This window comes from Malus domestica, chromosome 11 (genome assembly GCF_042453785.1).
Source record: "Malus domestica chromosome 11, GDT2T_hap1".
Taxonomy (NCBI): Eukaryota; Viridiplantae; Streptophyta; class Magnoliopsida; order Rosales; family Rosaceae; genus Malus; species Malus domestica.
This window is the reverse complement of record NC_091671.1, coordinates 38,945,057-38,960,802: the sequence shown is the minus strand read 5'-3', so window position 1 is coordinate 38,960,802 and position 15,746 is coordinate 38,945,057. Positions and strand designations below refer to the sequence as shown.

Sequence of the window (15,746 nt, the reverse complement as noted above, 5' to 3'; positions counted from 1 at the left end):
AGAACGCAAGCATAATCTGTTTAGACCTCAGATCTACTTCCAAAGGCAATATCCCAAGAGTCTTGGTGATAGCGCTCGAGAAACTAGAAACTGTGAGGTTTGTAGGAGTAAGATCCTTTGTGCCTCTCCCCAACTTTTTCATCTGCTTAGCTGGTAACACATTAACAGCTGCCCCTCCATCAATCAAAATCCTTCTGAAGGGCACCTCATCCAGATGAGTTGTTACATATATGGGTTTCAAATGATTGGCAAGTGAAATGGTCGGGCGGCTGAACACCATTTTGTCTGTGTAGATCCTTAAAGGACCCTCTTTGGATGCTTCAGATGATGCATATTTTCCCAACTCTCCTTTTTCCGTTACCTCCATATTAACATGAGTCATCATTGGCTCAGTTGTTACATAATCTCCTTCCATGGCGGCGGGCTGATCGGGTTGGGCAACAAACATAGCAAATAGCACATATGCCATGTTTATATAAAAGTTGCTAGGCTCTGGCAGTTCCTCTTTTCTGCTCCCAATCTGGTCCATGAACTCATCCAACCATGCCATAGCATCTGGTGGAAGCAGTGGTTCTGGTGCCCCTTCCAAATGATTCACACTTGGGCATGGTGTTTGTTTTGGAACTTCCCCGAAGGGGTCCCCTAATGACAGAGAAGGTTGTTTTTTCTTAGGGGAGACAGTTCCAAAGCAAATAGGCTGCTCTGCCGTCCATCCGGGAGTTGGCACCAGAACCATATCTTTTTAAGCTCTCCTCAAGATTCTATATTTCCCAGGGTGCAAGCTTGGTGGCACATGATTTCCTTCGCCCTCAATCTTGATGTTAGCCCTTTCCACCGCCTTCTTACTTCTCCAGCGGAGCTGACTGCTCCCTCTAGACGACGTTTTCTCTAACTTTTGATTTTTGGAAGCTTCCGACGCCGCTGGGGTTTTCAAGGAATTCATGTAGGCTTTATGTTGCCTCTGAACCCTTCTGACCATAGAGGCCCCCATTTGCTTAACGGGCTGTCCATTCTTTCCGACCACATACCATTTTCGTCTGAGGCGGGCAGGATTATCCTTTGTGACAGGGTTTGTTTTCCTGTCACTCCTCCTGACTTCTCTTCCCATATGGCCGTACTGAGAGTGCCCTACACTTCTTTCTTTTGGCTTCTTGGCATCTTTATCCTCTGCTTCCTCAGAAACCTCATGGTTACGAAAGATTTCTGATAAAGCCCTTGGTTGGGAATCACCTCCTAGCCGCTGAAAGACACTTCGGGAGGTATCCCTTCCTGTAATCCGCCGAGCCTTCTCTTGTGCCTCTTTTCTCTTTTGCTCTTCATTTCTTCTGATCAGTTCATGATCTATGAAGGCTCCTGTGGGTGGTATTTCGAGCTCACACTCGCATTGGCACTTACTGCACAGCACTCTTCCTTTGAATATGGCAGCTTTTGGATATTCGGGCAAGTTAACCACCTTCTTTATGGGTTTTTCAACCAGTCTTCTTTCTTCTTCTCTGGTGACCTTCTCTTTTCCCTTCTTTGCCCAGGCCATACTGATCATATTGATAGGGGCTTCTGAGAAGGGATCCGTATGTTTATCCATCACCACAGCTTCTTCTAGTTGATTGATTTTAAGCCCCCCCCCTTTTTCCCTATCACTTTTCTCCCCAAGATGAGGTAAATTCATAGGAATAAGTGGTCTTAAAACCGGGTCATCTTCTTTTCTGGAGCCTGCAGAGGTGTTCTCCAGTCTTTGTAGCATGTGCAACAAAGCAGTTTGGAAATCTTCTGATCCTTTTGACATATTGCTTTGATTTGAAAGTCCCACTGGGAGTGCCAAAACTATGTTCGTGGTGGGAATTCCCGCGGGGGATGCTTCCTGACCGACGAGCACACAGCTCCCCGAGAGGTTGGCGCCGGTTGATGTTTTCTGTCGGGCTCCTGCTTTACTGGCGGGCTTGTCGGGCAAGGCTTGTCGGGCAAGTCTGAAAGAGAAGGACAGAGTTAACTTTGAAATGTGCCTTTGTGAGGCCTTAGGTGTAGGCCTTGAGGCTTCACAATCAAGATTAACCTTTAAATGCTCAGGCATGCCACTGCCATATTCAGCATGGCAGATGTAGAACGGATGTTTGAGTTTAATTATATATTCGAGAGACTACGTTTAGTTATTGACAGGTGCCTTTGTGGGGCCTTAGGTGTAGGCCTTGAGGCTTCCCATAAATAACTAACCAAGTACTCGAACACATAAAGTTCCTTTTCTTGGTTATATGGGTCTTATAACCATCATACTTCTTATTACCAGCGTACACAGAGCAGAATGAATCCAAATGGGTGCCTTTGTGGGGCCTTGAATAGGCCTTGAGGCTTCCCATCAAAATCCCTTCTATACTCAATGTTCTTGTCCGAGAAACAGGATGAATCCAAATAGGTGCCTTTGTGGGGCCTTAGGTATAGGCCTTGAGGCTTCCCATCAGAATTCATCCCGTCCCCAAACGTTATATGGTAATCATAATATAACAGCAATAAAACTAAGTGACAGGTCGATTACTTGCGCCCCAAGTAACTTCGGACTTCTTGTTATCAAAGCTTGTAGTGGATGGGTTAAGTCCACATCAGGTTCTTTTTTATGCCTTGAGGCCAAGGACTTTTAGGGTGATCAAATCTTATATGCCCAAGGGCTTAGAACTTAGATCTAACTTGAACTGTGGAAACATATTCAAATCGGATTCAAGCACTGAGAGAACCTTTTAATAGCCATATTACTAGAAATAACTTGGATACAATTTGTAGTATATAACATATTGCTAGGTTAATGAATAAAAAGATAAAAACAAAGAGGGTCGGGCAAGGCTGATCGTCTTGCAAGAGGTTTGAAAGCTTAGAAAAAGGATTGGGAGGTGAGTTTACAGAAAAGAGATCGATACTACAGCAAGAGTTGAGCAGGGTAACAGAGCTATTACAAAAAGGGTTATCCAGAAAGGGATGAAGGCTTAGGCTGACTACAGCTTCGTTCCGAAGGCAAATCTGGCTTTGAGCAGAGTTTGTGCTTTTATTTGTTTGTTTGAGTGTCTTTGATTCTGACCTCTCTTTCTCCTTTTATAGGCACCTTGGCTTAGCCTTCTGTAGCAACAACCTTGCCCGAATGCAGTTTTGAAAGGTAGTGACTCATCAACTATTTTACTTGCACTGCCATCTAAAAGTACTTTTTGGGCTGTATAGCTGGCTGGTCTATACCACTTGGCCTTTGGGTAGATGAGCAAGTGGTCTGCATGGCCTGCACCTGGTCGGAAATGAGCTTCTCCTATCTTCTGGACTTTGGTTGGGTTTTGACTGGGCATCCGAGTTCCTTTCCCCTTTAGGCTGCTCTTTAGGCCAACTTCCCCCAAGCCCAAAGTTTAAGTTTTGATCCAAACAGTTTGCAGGTGAAAAAGGGCGAGGAAGAGAGAGGGTTGGTGCTGTTGTTCTCTCTTTCTGACAGCTGAAGAGCTCAATATCAGATACTTAACACATATGCCCGATGGGCACTATCGTATTTCCACTGTACAGGACCAAAAAAAATAGAGGAGAGAAATATTAAAATTGGAGCAAAAAACATAAAATTATGGTTCTTAGGAACACTGACACCTAAATTGAGTTTTAGTATATATAGAATTAGCACACAATTGTAAACTTTCTAGAAAGGAAAAGGTCTTGACTAGTTTGGAAAAAAAAATCAAAAGTACTGCGACACTTGTCCATTTGTTTTAAACGGATTTGGATCCTCTTCGAGGCAACTGGTCGGGATTCTCCTTACCAGTGTTCGTGGACCGTTGAATTTTTATCCAACGGTTATAATTATTATAACTTTTAGAGGACCCCCTGTTTGTAGTCGTTGAATAAAAATCTGACGGTCCACGAACACTGATCAGGAGGATCCTGACCAATTGCCTCGGAGGATCCTAACCAATTGCCTCGGAAAGGATCCAAATCCTTTTTAAATTATTCTAGTAAATGTAAAAAACTGTACTTGTTTAGTACTCGTTAGGAAGTGTTTTCAAAATAGTTAAAAAAAAATTTTATGAAAAAATTTTTGAAACCAATATTTAGTAAAAATGCATGTGAATCTTGAAAAAGCATTTGAAAACACTTGAAGACACTTTTAATATTTTTGGAACGGGTAATGCTAGGTAGACTGAATTTGCAAATTAAATGATGTATCATCAATAAGAAATAAGTACGTTAATTAACACTTAAGTAATAATCCAATCATTAACTTCTATGTCATTTAGTTTGCAAAATTTTGTTTTCAAATGTAGGATCCCTAGCATTACCCTTTTGGAACACAACAATATTTTCTCTAAAAGCATTTTAATCATTTTAAAAACACTTCTAAATAAATGGTCACTTGTTGCAGTATTATTGGTCCATTTTGGACAAAAATTAGGGCTTGGCTACTGAAAACCCAAGCCTTTTTGGAGACATTCGACCCCGAAAATAATGTCTATCGAATACACCTAAGAATCTCCACTTCGTTAAATCAATTAACAAAGTAAAATGAGAATGGACCAATAATGAATCAACATTACACCCACTAATTCGAAACGAGTAATCAATAGAATAAAAATGGGTAAAGTACAAAAAAATACTTCATCTTTAGAATTTGGTCCAATGTTATACCTTCCGTTACTTGGCCGTTTACCTTTCAGTTAAATACTGACGTGGCTTAATTCATGACCCATTTTCTATTAAAAAAATTAATAAATTTTTATTAAAAACTAAAAAAACTTTATTTAATATTTTTAAAAATAATAAAGAAAAATTAAAAAAAAATCCCTTTGTTCATCCCTTTCCCCCCCTCCCAAAACCCCCTGCAACCCAAAAAGGAGGAAGAAGGAAAAAAAAAAAATCCCCAACCCAACCCAGTTCGTCCACCCCTCCCCCCTCGGGAACCCAAAAAGAAGGAGAAGAAAAAGAAAAAAAAATTCCAATGCGAACCACCCCCCCCCCCCAAAAAAAATTGAACCCCCTGCCAACCCCATATCCACCACTCTCATCCATTCTCCACATCCTCTTCTGCACCCATCCTCCACCTTCTCCGCGCACCCATCTTCTCGCCGACGGGATTTGGGTTTATTTTTTATTTTATTTCTAGGTTGCAGAAGGGAGAAGAGGGGGTGGGGGAAGACAAATTGGAATTTGTTTTTTTGTTTCTTTGTTTTTTGTTGGGGGTTGCAAGTGGGGGGAAGAAGATGAAGATGAGGAGAAGAGAGAGGAGGGGAGGGGAGGGACAAACTGAGAGTTGTTTTTTATTTTTATTTTTTACTTTTCTTTATTATTTTAATATTTAAAAAATAGTAAATAATTTTTTTTAGTTTTTAATAATATTTTAATGATTTTTTAATAGAAAGTGGGCTCCGAATCAACCCACAGCATTCAACTAAAAAGTAAACAACCAAGTAACGGAAGCCAAGTAACGAAAGGTATAACATTGGACCAAATTCTAAAGATGAGGTATGACATTCTCAATTGAGGTATGAAAGTGTCGTGACACTAATAGTTGAGGTAGTTTTTTGTACTTTACCCAATAAAAATTGATTGATCAACACATTGCTAATGTACATTGTACACTACGGATCTATAACAACAAAAACTATGATGCTTTTTGCTAATCATGATTACAAATTAATTATGTGATGTGACGGCAAAAACATAAACCACATGACTAGGCGGTTGATGAAATTAGGGTTCAACTGAATCCGCGTTGATTGGTGGTATGTTTATTTGGCACCCCAAATCACCGGCGCTGGGAAGACGATGTGTGCTCGTGCGCCTTAATGTCGTTGCGTATTCGGTCAGCGTACATGGGTAGACGGACAATCTCCTCAATCTCCTTCAACAGCACTTCCTCCGTAATATTATCGTTTATGCTTCGCATTACCTGCTTGGGATGAGAACATAGTTTCACCAGTCCTAAACAAAAGCTGATTTCAGGGGGAAAAAAGAACAAAACAAAACATAGCAACATGATATTGGTACCTTCTTATAGGTATTGAACTCATTCGGGGTTGATTTGTCCGGCCTAGTCCGCATACACACCCATACATTTCGCTCGGCATCCCACGCGCACTCTATAATCTTCCCCGAACAAAAAGCAGGATCCAGTTCATCTGCAAGTTGAATTTGGAACACCAAGGTATTAGATCCAAGCTAATCCGACAACTAGAGAGCTACGAAAGTGTGGAGTTATGATTGTCGAGAATGCAGAATCCTGCAGTTCAGCACAAGCCACCCGACATTTGGAGCTGGAACTAAAATTTCATCCGTCATGCATGTCTAATCTTTACAATTACGTTAAACAAAACCGGATGGTAAATATAAAAGAAATAGAGAAATGTAAAAAATTCGACCTTTAAAAACAACCCTATAGCCTCCCATTAGCTTCTTCCTTCCGCGCTCATTCAGAAAAAGTAGCTCGCGGCCATCAACTCCTAACTGTCAACACACAACTCATTTTAGCTTATTGTCTGCAAGTTCATACAGATGAGAGTGGAAGAGAAAACCGTAACCTGCAAGGCTGCAACTGAGAAACTAAATTAAAATACGACAAGGTGCAGTTTGAAAGAAAAAGTCATCGTATAACCTCAAAGAGAAAATCAACTGAATTCATTTCAGGAAACTTCCACTTCAAAAGACCTTCATGCGTTCGGGGTACATATGCATCGTCCCAGCCCTGAAAAAGATGGATCATCAACAGGTTGTTCTCTAGAATCTAGTGATATCTCATCATAGGAGAATCGATTTTTGAATTGAAACAATTTTGACGTAAAGCAGAACGAACAAATTACTTCACAGGAGCACAAATCAGCTGAGCTAGTCCCAAACAGTAACCAAAAGGTTATTGTAAGAAAACAAAACAGGCAATTCAGTATCAAACACAATTTTGCACCTTTCTAAATTTACCAAATTACTCGTTTCCATTGTTCCTCATCCACATATAATCACATAGCTTCTTTTTATAACACGACATAACCACAAAAACACCCCTCAATCACCTGGAATATCAGACCGTCTGATGCATGTGAAAGCCCAGGAATGAATTTCCTCAAAAGCTTGGTAACCGTAGACAGCAACCAAAAACCCTTCCTCCTCACCTGATGAACATCTACAACAAAGTAAATCACCAATCTTAACAGAATATGCACAATTAAAAACGTCTGGTGTAATCTCTAATTGTTAGTATACATACACTGAACAGTTCCAAGTCGTATCTGTAATAAGGCTCTACACTCTTGGAAAGAGTATCACGTTCCATATTTCGAGGCTCAATCACTTCTTTTTCAAGCATCTTCCACCGTTCATGGAATTGCAGCTGGACCGTTTTTGGTTACAAACTTATCAGTATATTGAAGTATCCTTATGATGAAATTCATTAAAAAAGAAAATCTTAACTTAAAGCAGACACATTATGTAACAAACCAAAAAATTTACATAAAGCCTAATGGGATTGGAAAATAAACAGAAAAGGGGAGTTCAATGCATGAGACTCCCAGAAATACGGGGACTAGAAAATAAACAATCGAAACAAAAAGAAGCGGGAAGGGGCCCTTTCAGATAACTTCATAAATGAGGTATCTTCGGTCTTGCTTTTGAGTATTTGGGTCAGTGTCAATTATCATCTCTCCATCAAGTAAAGTGAAGTTGTGGGTCTTCTCAGGTATAACCTTATGAAGAACAATTACAAAAATAGGAGGGAGTCAATTGCAGATAACTTCACATGATACTAGACGTGTTCCATGTATCAAAACTGCAAGCACATACACACCTTATTTGAGAATTTGCACGGGAACCGCATCTGGACCCGTCGGAAAAAAAATTTCCTATCAATCAAATAACAGCCGTCCCATGTAATTAGCATCATATAACGTGTTCCATCGGCTTTCCATGTGGCATAGTAATAGCGCTGTCGTAATAGTTGTTGGTTGTCCCTACAGAGTACAAAGTGATATAAAAACCTGGGAAATGGAGGCAAGATCAGCTTAAAGTACTGAATTTAGTGTTGAATGAACCATAAAACAAGTAGGTTTAAAATGATACCGTGCCTTTAATACTTAACGCAATTAGTCTCCAGCCTGAACCAACTAAAAAGTAAAATCTGGAAACCCATATCGCGCAGATATTATTCACTACAAAACCATAACACATTCTATATCTGTTTAATCTATAGACTGCATTGCAAACAGGTTAGCAAAGATAAGTGCTGAAAAATTAGTAGAACTGAATTTATAAGCATCCGTCCAGTTAAATTACGTACTGAAAAGAAAATACCATCTTCAGTTTATAATGCTAAAAGCAAAAGAGTCAAAACCACTAGAAGTACAGAACTATCATTGATATGGCTATTGTTGGAACAAACCTGTTGAGCGAAACAGGATGCGACCCAGGAAATTGTAAATTCCCTTTACCCTGAAAACATAGCCAGAAATAAATTTATCGGAATATAATAACAGCAACATCATGAAGAAGGTGAAGCAATAAAATGTTCACGTTACATCTTAATATACAAATCATAACACAACGAACTAGACTTGAGTACCTACCCTTTTCTCCATCTTGAGTAAATCATAAACAGCTTCTTGCATCGATTTTTGCTGGTTATAAGGTATTCGTTCACCCAAAACATCATCAATCGTCATTGCTTCATTTCTCGCATGATACTCCTAATACATTCAAAAAATAAAAAAATAAACAAAAGGAAAAATCCACTTTCAGTCGCAATCAGCAAAAGTGGCAGGTGCAATTTGTTTTCCGGGCAAAGAACTTAGAAGTGTTTAACTGCAACTAGTTCTTTAAGAGCAAGTCCACCCCTAAGGACTTTGCGCCAGCACCCAGCACATTTATCCACTCAAGTGAACAGTAATAGACTGGAGTGAACAGTAATAGGCCAAGGCATCTCCACCCCTAAAAAAATGCACTGGCACCCAACGCATTTATTTGGTGTGTTTTTAATTTTTTAAGTTTATTTCGGATAAGATTTTTAACCAATTACGGATAAAATTTCAAATAAACTTAAAAAAAATACACACTAAAATAAAATTACATACTCATCAAATAAACTTAAAAAAAAAATACACACTAAAATAAAATTACATACTCATCAAATAAACTTAAAAAAAACACACTAAAATAAAATTACATAAACTCATCAAATAAACTATAAAAAAAAACACACTAAAATGAAATTACATAAACTCATCAAATACACTTTATTCTTCAACCACAAACTTTATTATTTATAGAAAAAAAATAACATTTTAAAAAAAATTCTGTATTTTTTTTAAAATTTCTGTATTTTTTTTTAATAATTTTTCTGTATTTTTTTATAATTTTTAATAATTTTTAATATAGTTAATTAATATGGACCGTTGGATTTGAAAAATATTCAAATCCAAGAGCCAGGGAGTTGCCACGTGGCCACTTGCCCAGCTTCTTGGTAAGTCAGTTTTGAGCTGGCCCAGAGATCAGCATGGGCTGGGCCCCAGGCTGTTGCGCGGGCTGGAGGTAATGGACAGAGTGCTGGGCTGTGTTTTGGACTGAGTGCTGGGCAATGTCCACTCCGGTGGACTTGCTCTAAGGGTACTATTATTGACACTTCAAAAATCTCATTGTGCACTCCTCTCTTTCTAAATATAGATAGATTGGACTGCCAATAGCAGCACCGATGTTTCAATGCATCACTAACAAAACCACTCAGAAGAATCATAACCAACTAAAAAGACAGCCAACAACAAAGTAATGCTTCCAGTTCCCGACAATTAAGTGTGAGTATTAAACCATAAAAAATCTACGTAGGCTTCCCTTCTAATTACATTATCCTAAAGTATTTAGAAAAAGGAAAAATCATTGCTAAATTTATTTGTCATGTATCACTACAATTCCCCAAGCTTGAGCCATTTTGCATTACCAAGCAAATGCAATCTCAATTCATGCAGACACATACACAACTACTAGTGTATTATTATTGCCTGTACTGCAATTTGAATTTCATCATCAAAAAATATCACAACCGCGGTTTCTAACAAATAATCTGCATATAAGTTAAACAATACATACATTGTCCTGATGCATCACAGCTTCTGCTTTTTCATCAAGATGCGAAACTCTCTTCCACTCAGGAGTTTGAGGGCAAACAACTGATTCCGGCTTTCTTTCTTGATAAAACTTGTACAGTTCATCAATATAGTCCTGTTTGTATATCCCTGGAGGACGTGCCCTGGCAAATGTATCTGTTGCCTGCAGAATTGTCAGTCCAGAAAGATGTAATGAAAATTTCTTGAATCATAGCATAGATTCAATCAGAACAAAAGTAACTAACACACAACCAAGTACTTACCTCGGTAACTGAAATTGATTCGTTGCGTACAAGAAAATGAACAATCATGAAACCTGTGCGGTTATGCCCGTGCGTACAGTGAACAAGTATATACCTCATTGGGTCTGTTCTATTGGAGAAAAATTGTGATACCTATGCGAACAAAAAAATCACAAAATCAGACATATTCCTTCTTGACTTTCAATTGGGGGTCCCATGAAATCGTAAAACTAGTGCAGGCAGCTCACCTCATAAAGAAATTTATCTACAGCTGCATTATCGGGCACGGAATCCCTTCCTCTGCATTGTATCTGGCGCAAACAAATTTGAGGACGTAAGTAAAGAAGTAAACTAACCTCACTAAGGCCTAGTTTGGGAGTGAGGTACTTAAAAAAAAAGCTCATGTGAAAAAAAGCTGTGAGGGTTTTAGGTGTTTGGTAAACTGAAAAAAAAGGGCTTATTTTGGAAGCTGCTGTGAGAATAAGCTGAAATCAAAGGAAAAAGCTGAAGTTGCTATTTGCAGCTTTGAAAAACTGGCTTTTTTTCAAAGCACACGGAGTTACAGTGCTCCTTTAATGAAAAGACCCACTATCATACTGTTTTTTTTTTCCAAAAGCACTTTTACAAAAAAGTTTACCAAACGCTCTGCTGATTTATTTCACAGCCGCTTATTCTCACAGCACAGCCGCTTATTCTCACAGCAGCTTTTTTTCAAAGCACAGCAATACCAAACCAGCCCTAAGGCCCCGTTTGGGATTGAGGTGATTTTAAAAAAAGCCACTGTGAAAAAAAGCTGAGGGTCATTTTTGTGTTTGGTAAACTGAAAAAAAAAGGCTTATTTTGGAAGCTGCTGTGAAAATAAGCTGAAAATCAAAGGAAAAGCTGAAGCTGCTATTTGCTGCTTTGAAAAAAAGCCAGTTTTTTCAAAGCACACAGAGCTACAATGCTCCTTTAATGAAAAGACACACTATCATCCTGATTTTTTTTCCAAAAGCACTTTCACAAAAAAGTTTACCAAACACTCTACTGGCTTTATTTCACAGCCGCTTATTCTCACAGCACAGCCGCTTATTCTCACAGCAGCTTTTTTTCAAAGCACAGCAATACCAAACCAGCCCTAACTAGGACCAGAAAACACACATACACTTGCCTTAACATGCCGAATGCCTTCTTTTGTCCAATCCGAAAGGGGATAGTAACGAGTAGTGTTCGTTAAATCAATCACTAAACCGAGCTGGAAACGTAAAAATCAATCAGCATAACAACTTCATACAAGATAAAAGTACAGTACTTTACGAAAAAAGGAATATAATTACTTCTCTTCCTAGCAGTCTTTGCTGATGAATGACTTGCTTTGGAGTGTATGTTTCACCAGCAATATGGTCATTGAAAGACTCACCAAGTGGTACTTTTGATGGAATTATACAGCTTATTTCTCCACCATATGCAGGGCAACCAACCCAACCTACACCGCGAGCGAAAGCCCGAAAACCCAATTAACTACTAATACTATATGATTAATCCATGATTACCAATAACAGTAATCCAATCACTAATCGGTGTTAGCATTGCCTACCTTCAGGGAGCATGTGTTGATCAAAAGCTTGATGATGATTTCTGTTCTGAAACCCAGAATCCTGATATGGGTTTTTTCTCTTGAATCCCAATCTTATATCTTCTCCATCCTAATTGAAAATCAAGCACAACCCAACAAATGAACCAATTAACAAATCGAAATGATGTGATTACACAATTAAATCCCAATTTTCGTTTTTTTTTGTATTCAATTTTTTTTTCCACTTTTTGGGATTGGGATTTTAAAGATAGAGCATAATTAAAGAGTGATGTGGATCTGTGTGTGTTACCATTTGACTAGGGTTTCTTCAATCTGCTGAATCGATGGGACTCAGACAGTAATTAGGGTTTTGGGTTTGGATGGATCAGAGTGACTTGAGAGAGAAGTTGAGATAGAGAGAAACAGAGAGAGAGCCAACAAATTAAGATCTCGTTTGAATATTCTTTTAAAATAACTGAAAGTGCTTTTGGTAAAAATATTTTTTAGAATAAATTCTTAGTAAAAATGTAAATAAATTCTAGAAAAGCACTTAAAGTGTTTATTGCAGAAAACACTTAAAGTACTTTTGGAACCTAAAAATATTTTATTTAAAAGCAGTTTCAGTTATTTTAAAAGAATATCTAAACGAGTCTAAAATAATTACAATGAAACGCTGCGTTTATAAGGCTTGAGGAACCGCCACTATGTCCTCCCCTTTGGAAGACCGTACTACATTAATGATTTAAAAAATAAAAAATCATCATCGAATTGTACCGAAGTAAAACATTGATAAGATAATTAACTTACTCTACTACCAGTGAAATGGATAGATGGTCTCACGAATCATCTTTGTGACGCGACGTGAATAATACGTCACTTTTATTCATGTATAATTTTTATCATAAATAATGTCTGAAATTAACTTAACTCATTATTTTGGCAACTCAATCTAAAAATCGATCAATGTTGTTCCAGAAAAAGTGAAAGTGTATTTTTCAACCAAATTTAAAAGAATATAAAAAAATACTTACATGTATTTAACACAATCATCATCTTAATAATAATTTCATTAAATACATGTATCTTCACATGAATTATATATTAACGAGGAAAAAAAACCAAATTTTGAGTTATTCATGTTTTGGGCTTGAATTTCATGAATCAACTTAACAATAATGGGTCCACATAAGCCCATCTTGCTGGCTGGTCCAGTCGTTAAGGTATCTTACAAAGCGCACCGTATCATGTGCAGTAAAGGACCTTTGCCACGATCTCGAGCCCTAAAGTTAAATCTTCCTGTGCGGCACACAGACAGATCCCCCTCTCCCTCTCCCGCTTCGTTTGTTTGGTTGAAGCTTCGGAAGCCCTAGCTGTCATTTCTCTCTCTCTCGCCACAATGAAGCTCGTCAGGTTCGTCTTCCTCCTAAAACCCTAATTCCTCTTCTTCCTCAGTTAATTGCGCCGTTGATTTTGTACTGATATGCCTTCTTCTTCTTTTTTTGGGAAATTTTGCAGGTTTTTGATGAAGTTGAACAACGAGACAGTGTCGATCGAGCTCAAAAACGGCACCGTTGTGAACGGAACCATCACGGGTACTTCTCATTTCCTCGCTTTACTCTCTTTCTTTCTAATTTGTTGAATTAAGTGAGGTATTTGGATAATAGGGTTTTTATTTGGTTTGGATTTTGATTTACTTGTTTATAGAAGAAGTGGGTCTTGTTTAGGTTTCGTTTCGGTTTCGTATCAGTTATACTGCGTACGAAGACTTCGATTTTTATAGTGAAACATGGAATGCATAATTTGTTTTTGTTTTTTTCTCCTTGTGGAGCATCTCCAGTGGACGAAGCCGGGAGCTTTGTTTCCTCTGGAGATTTCTAGAAATATGGTATTGCTCATCCGGTGCTACCATTTCGTATAAATGGACTATGTGGAAGCATTGCTCAAACATTGAGTCGGTGCGAGTTTAAAGTATACCAGGGATGCAATTAAGTCTAATTTTGTTGAGTTGGTAATGTCTTATTCAGTAATTATAGTTTTTCTGCTTGCCTAAATTACTCGGTGATCTGGATATCTAGAGTTCGAGACTACTAGAATGATTTTCTTGGTATTATGAAGTAGTTGTAGCACACAAAATTGACAGGTTTCCACAATTGATTATTATAGTATATATGTTCATTTTCCGGGCATCTATGTCATTGTGATTTCCGACGGATAGAATTCCTGGGGAATTCTTATCCTTTATGCGGAGAACAAACATATGTCAAAATCTGTTGTGTACTGCAACATGCTTCTATTTTCCTTTTAAAGTTGCTGGCTCAGAGAGTCCGGAGACTCAAAGCTTAGAAGTGTGCTCAGCATTGCATTCCTGAGAGTTGGGATGTAGTTTTGCTTTATCTCTAAACTATGGATGCCATTTTCAGCACATAATCTGCACGAGCACCCATGATTACTTCCGTTTATTGCATGATAATCAATTCCTTATCTCAGCAGAAGCTTCAGAATATCTGCACAACATTTGAGTTTAAAATGTGGACTGGCAAGAATATGCTTTTAAGTTTGATGCTCACGTTACAGACACTGAAAGCTTATTATGGCTTTTCAAACATTAGACAATGTTTGTAATGAAAAGTATGACCATTTCTGTACATGCGTAGTATAAATACATCTGCGAAACAGCTCTGGTTGTGTTATTAGTCACCAAAGAAGATCACTGTGTAGTGAGTAATATCATCCGGTAAAGGTTGAAGAAGCTTCAGCTTTCTGCAACTGGACTGCCTTGTGGAGATAAATTTAGAGTTTTTAACTTAAACTTCATAAATAGATTGTAATCTTGATTTGGATGCACGCTTCCACATGGGTTGTTTTCAACTACTTAACAGGGACGGAAAAGTAGCTATTCTGATTGGTAACTTTGCTTATTGTTACAGGTGTGGATATCAGTATGAATACTCATTTGAAGACGGTGAAACTTACACTCAAGGGGAAGAACCCAGTGACTCTGGATCATCTCAGCGTGAGGGGTAACAACATTCGATACTATATCCTTCCTGACAGCCTGAATCTCGAGACTTTGCTGGTTGAAGAGACACCTAGGGTCAAGCCCAAGAAGCCAACTGCAGGTACTGCAGACTTGTGTTTATCATAAAAACTTTCTAAATGTATTCATTCCTCTGCTATCACGCTTGAACTTGCCATTAATCATGTAAATATATTTCCTTTGTTTATTTTCAATTACAGGGAGGCCTATGGGACGGGGACGTGGCCGTGGACGTGGTCGCGGACGTGGCCGCGGACGTTAATTTTTGTTGCACCTGGTTATGTAGACACAACCTCTGTAGGAAGGAACTTGTCATTGTGATCTTGTTGCGGTACTGTACTTTAATTTGTTGTCTATGCCGAGTGAATTCTTTAAGTTTTGTTAAGAAGCTGATCAAATATGCTTTTGACATCTCATATCTAGTTCTTCATTTTCAATTTGGGTGTCGACTGTCGAGGCATTGTGTGAAGTTGATGAATGTTTACTGAGATTTGATAGCATATGAATATAAAATGTTGGCTTAGCTGCTGTTTTTGCTTGGGTTAAAATTCGTAACGAATCCTGATAGTGTAAAAACTACTGTTAATTTTGTTATGATTGTGTTTGACTGTAGAATCTCGGATGACCGACGAAGTGTCTTTTAACCATTTGAATTACAAGTTCTTAAGCGGACTACTCAAAAGCCATTTGTAGTCTGAAAACAGTAGGCTATTTATACGCAATGACTCAGAGTATGTTTAGAAGTACATTTAAAACAATTAAATGTATTTTTAGATCACCATAAGTGGTTTTTGCCATGTTTGACAGAAAAAGTTACAATCCTAAAA

The 15,746-nt window shown here is 38.3% G+C and overlaps 1 protein-coding gene and 1 pseudogene across 1 annotated transcript; one reads left to right on the top strand and one right to left on the bottom strand.

The window, feature by feature from the left end:
• Nucleotides 1–5,515: 5,515 nt before the first annotated feature.
• LOC103413385 (uncharacterized) lies at nt 5,516–12,324 on the bottom strand (annotated as a pseudogene).
• Nucleotides 12,325–13,128: 804 nt separating this feature from the next.
• On the top strand, nt 13,129–15,442 carry LOC103413375 (small nuclear ribonucleoprotein SmD1a). Its single transcript, XM_008351840.4, has 4 exons — nt 13,129–13,292; nt 13,398–13,474; nt 14,810–15,001; nt 15,120–15,442. Exons 1-4 carry the CDS (start codon nt 13,279–13,281, stop codon nt 15,179–15,181), a joined length of 345 nt encoding a protein of 114 aa, XP_008350062.1. The 5' UTR covers nt 13,129–13,278; the 3' UTR covers nt 15,182–15,442.
• The last annotated feature ends 304 nt before the right edge of the window (nt 15,443–15,746 follow it).

What these genes read in the sequence shown, in the direction of transcription:
- LOC103413375 (XM_008351840.4), top strand. An exon ending in TGTGAACGGAACCATCACGG is followed by an intron (nt 13,475 to 14,809) that starts GTACTTCTCATT and finishes TTATTGTTACAG; the next exon opens with GTGTGGATATCAGTATGAAT. An exon ending in GCCCAAGAAGCCAACTGCAG is followed by an intron (nt 15,002 to 15,119) that starts GTACTGCAGACT and finishes TTTCAATTACAG; the next exon opens with GGAGGCCTATGGGACGGGGA.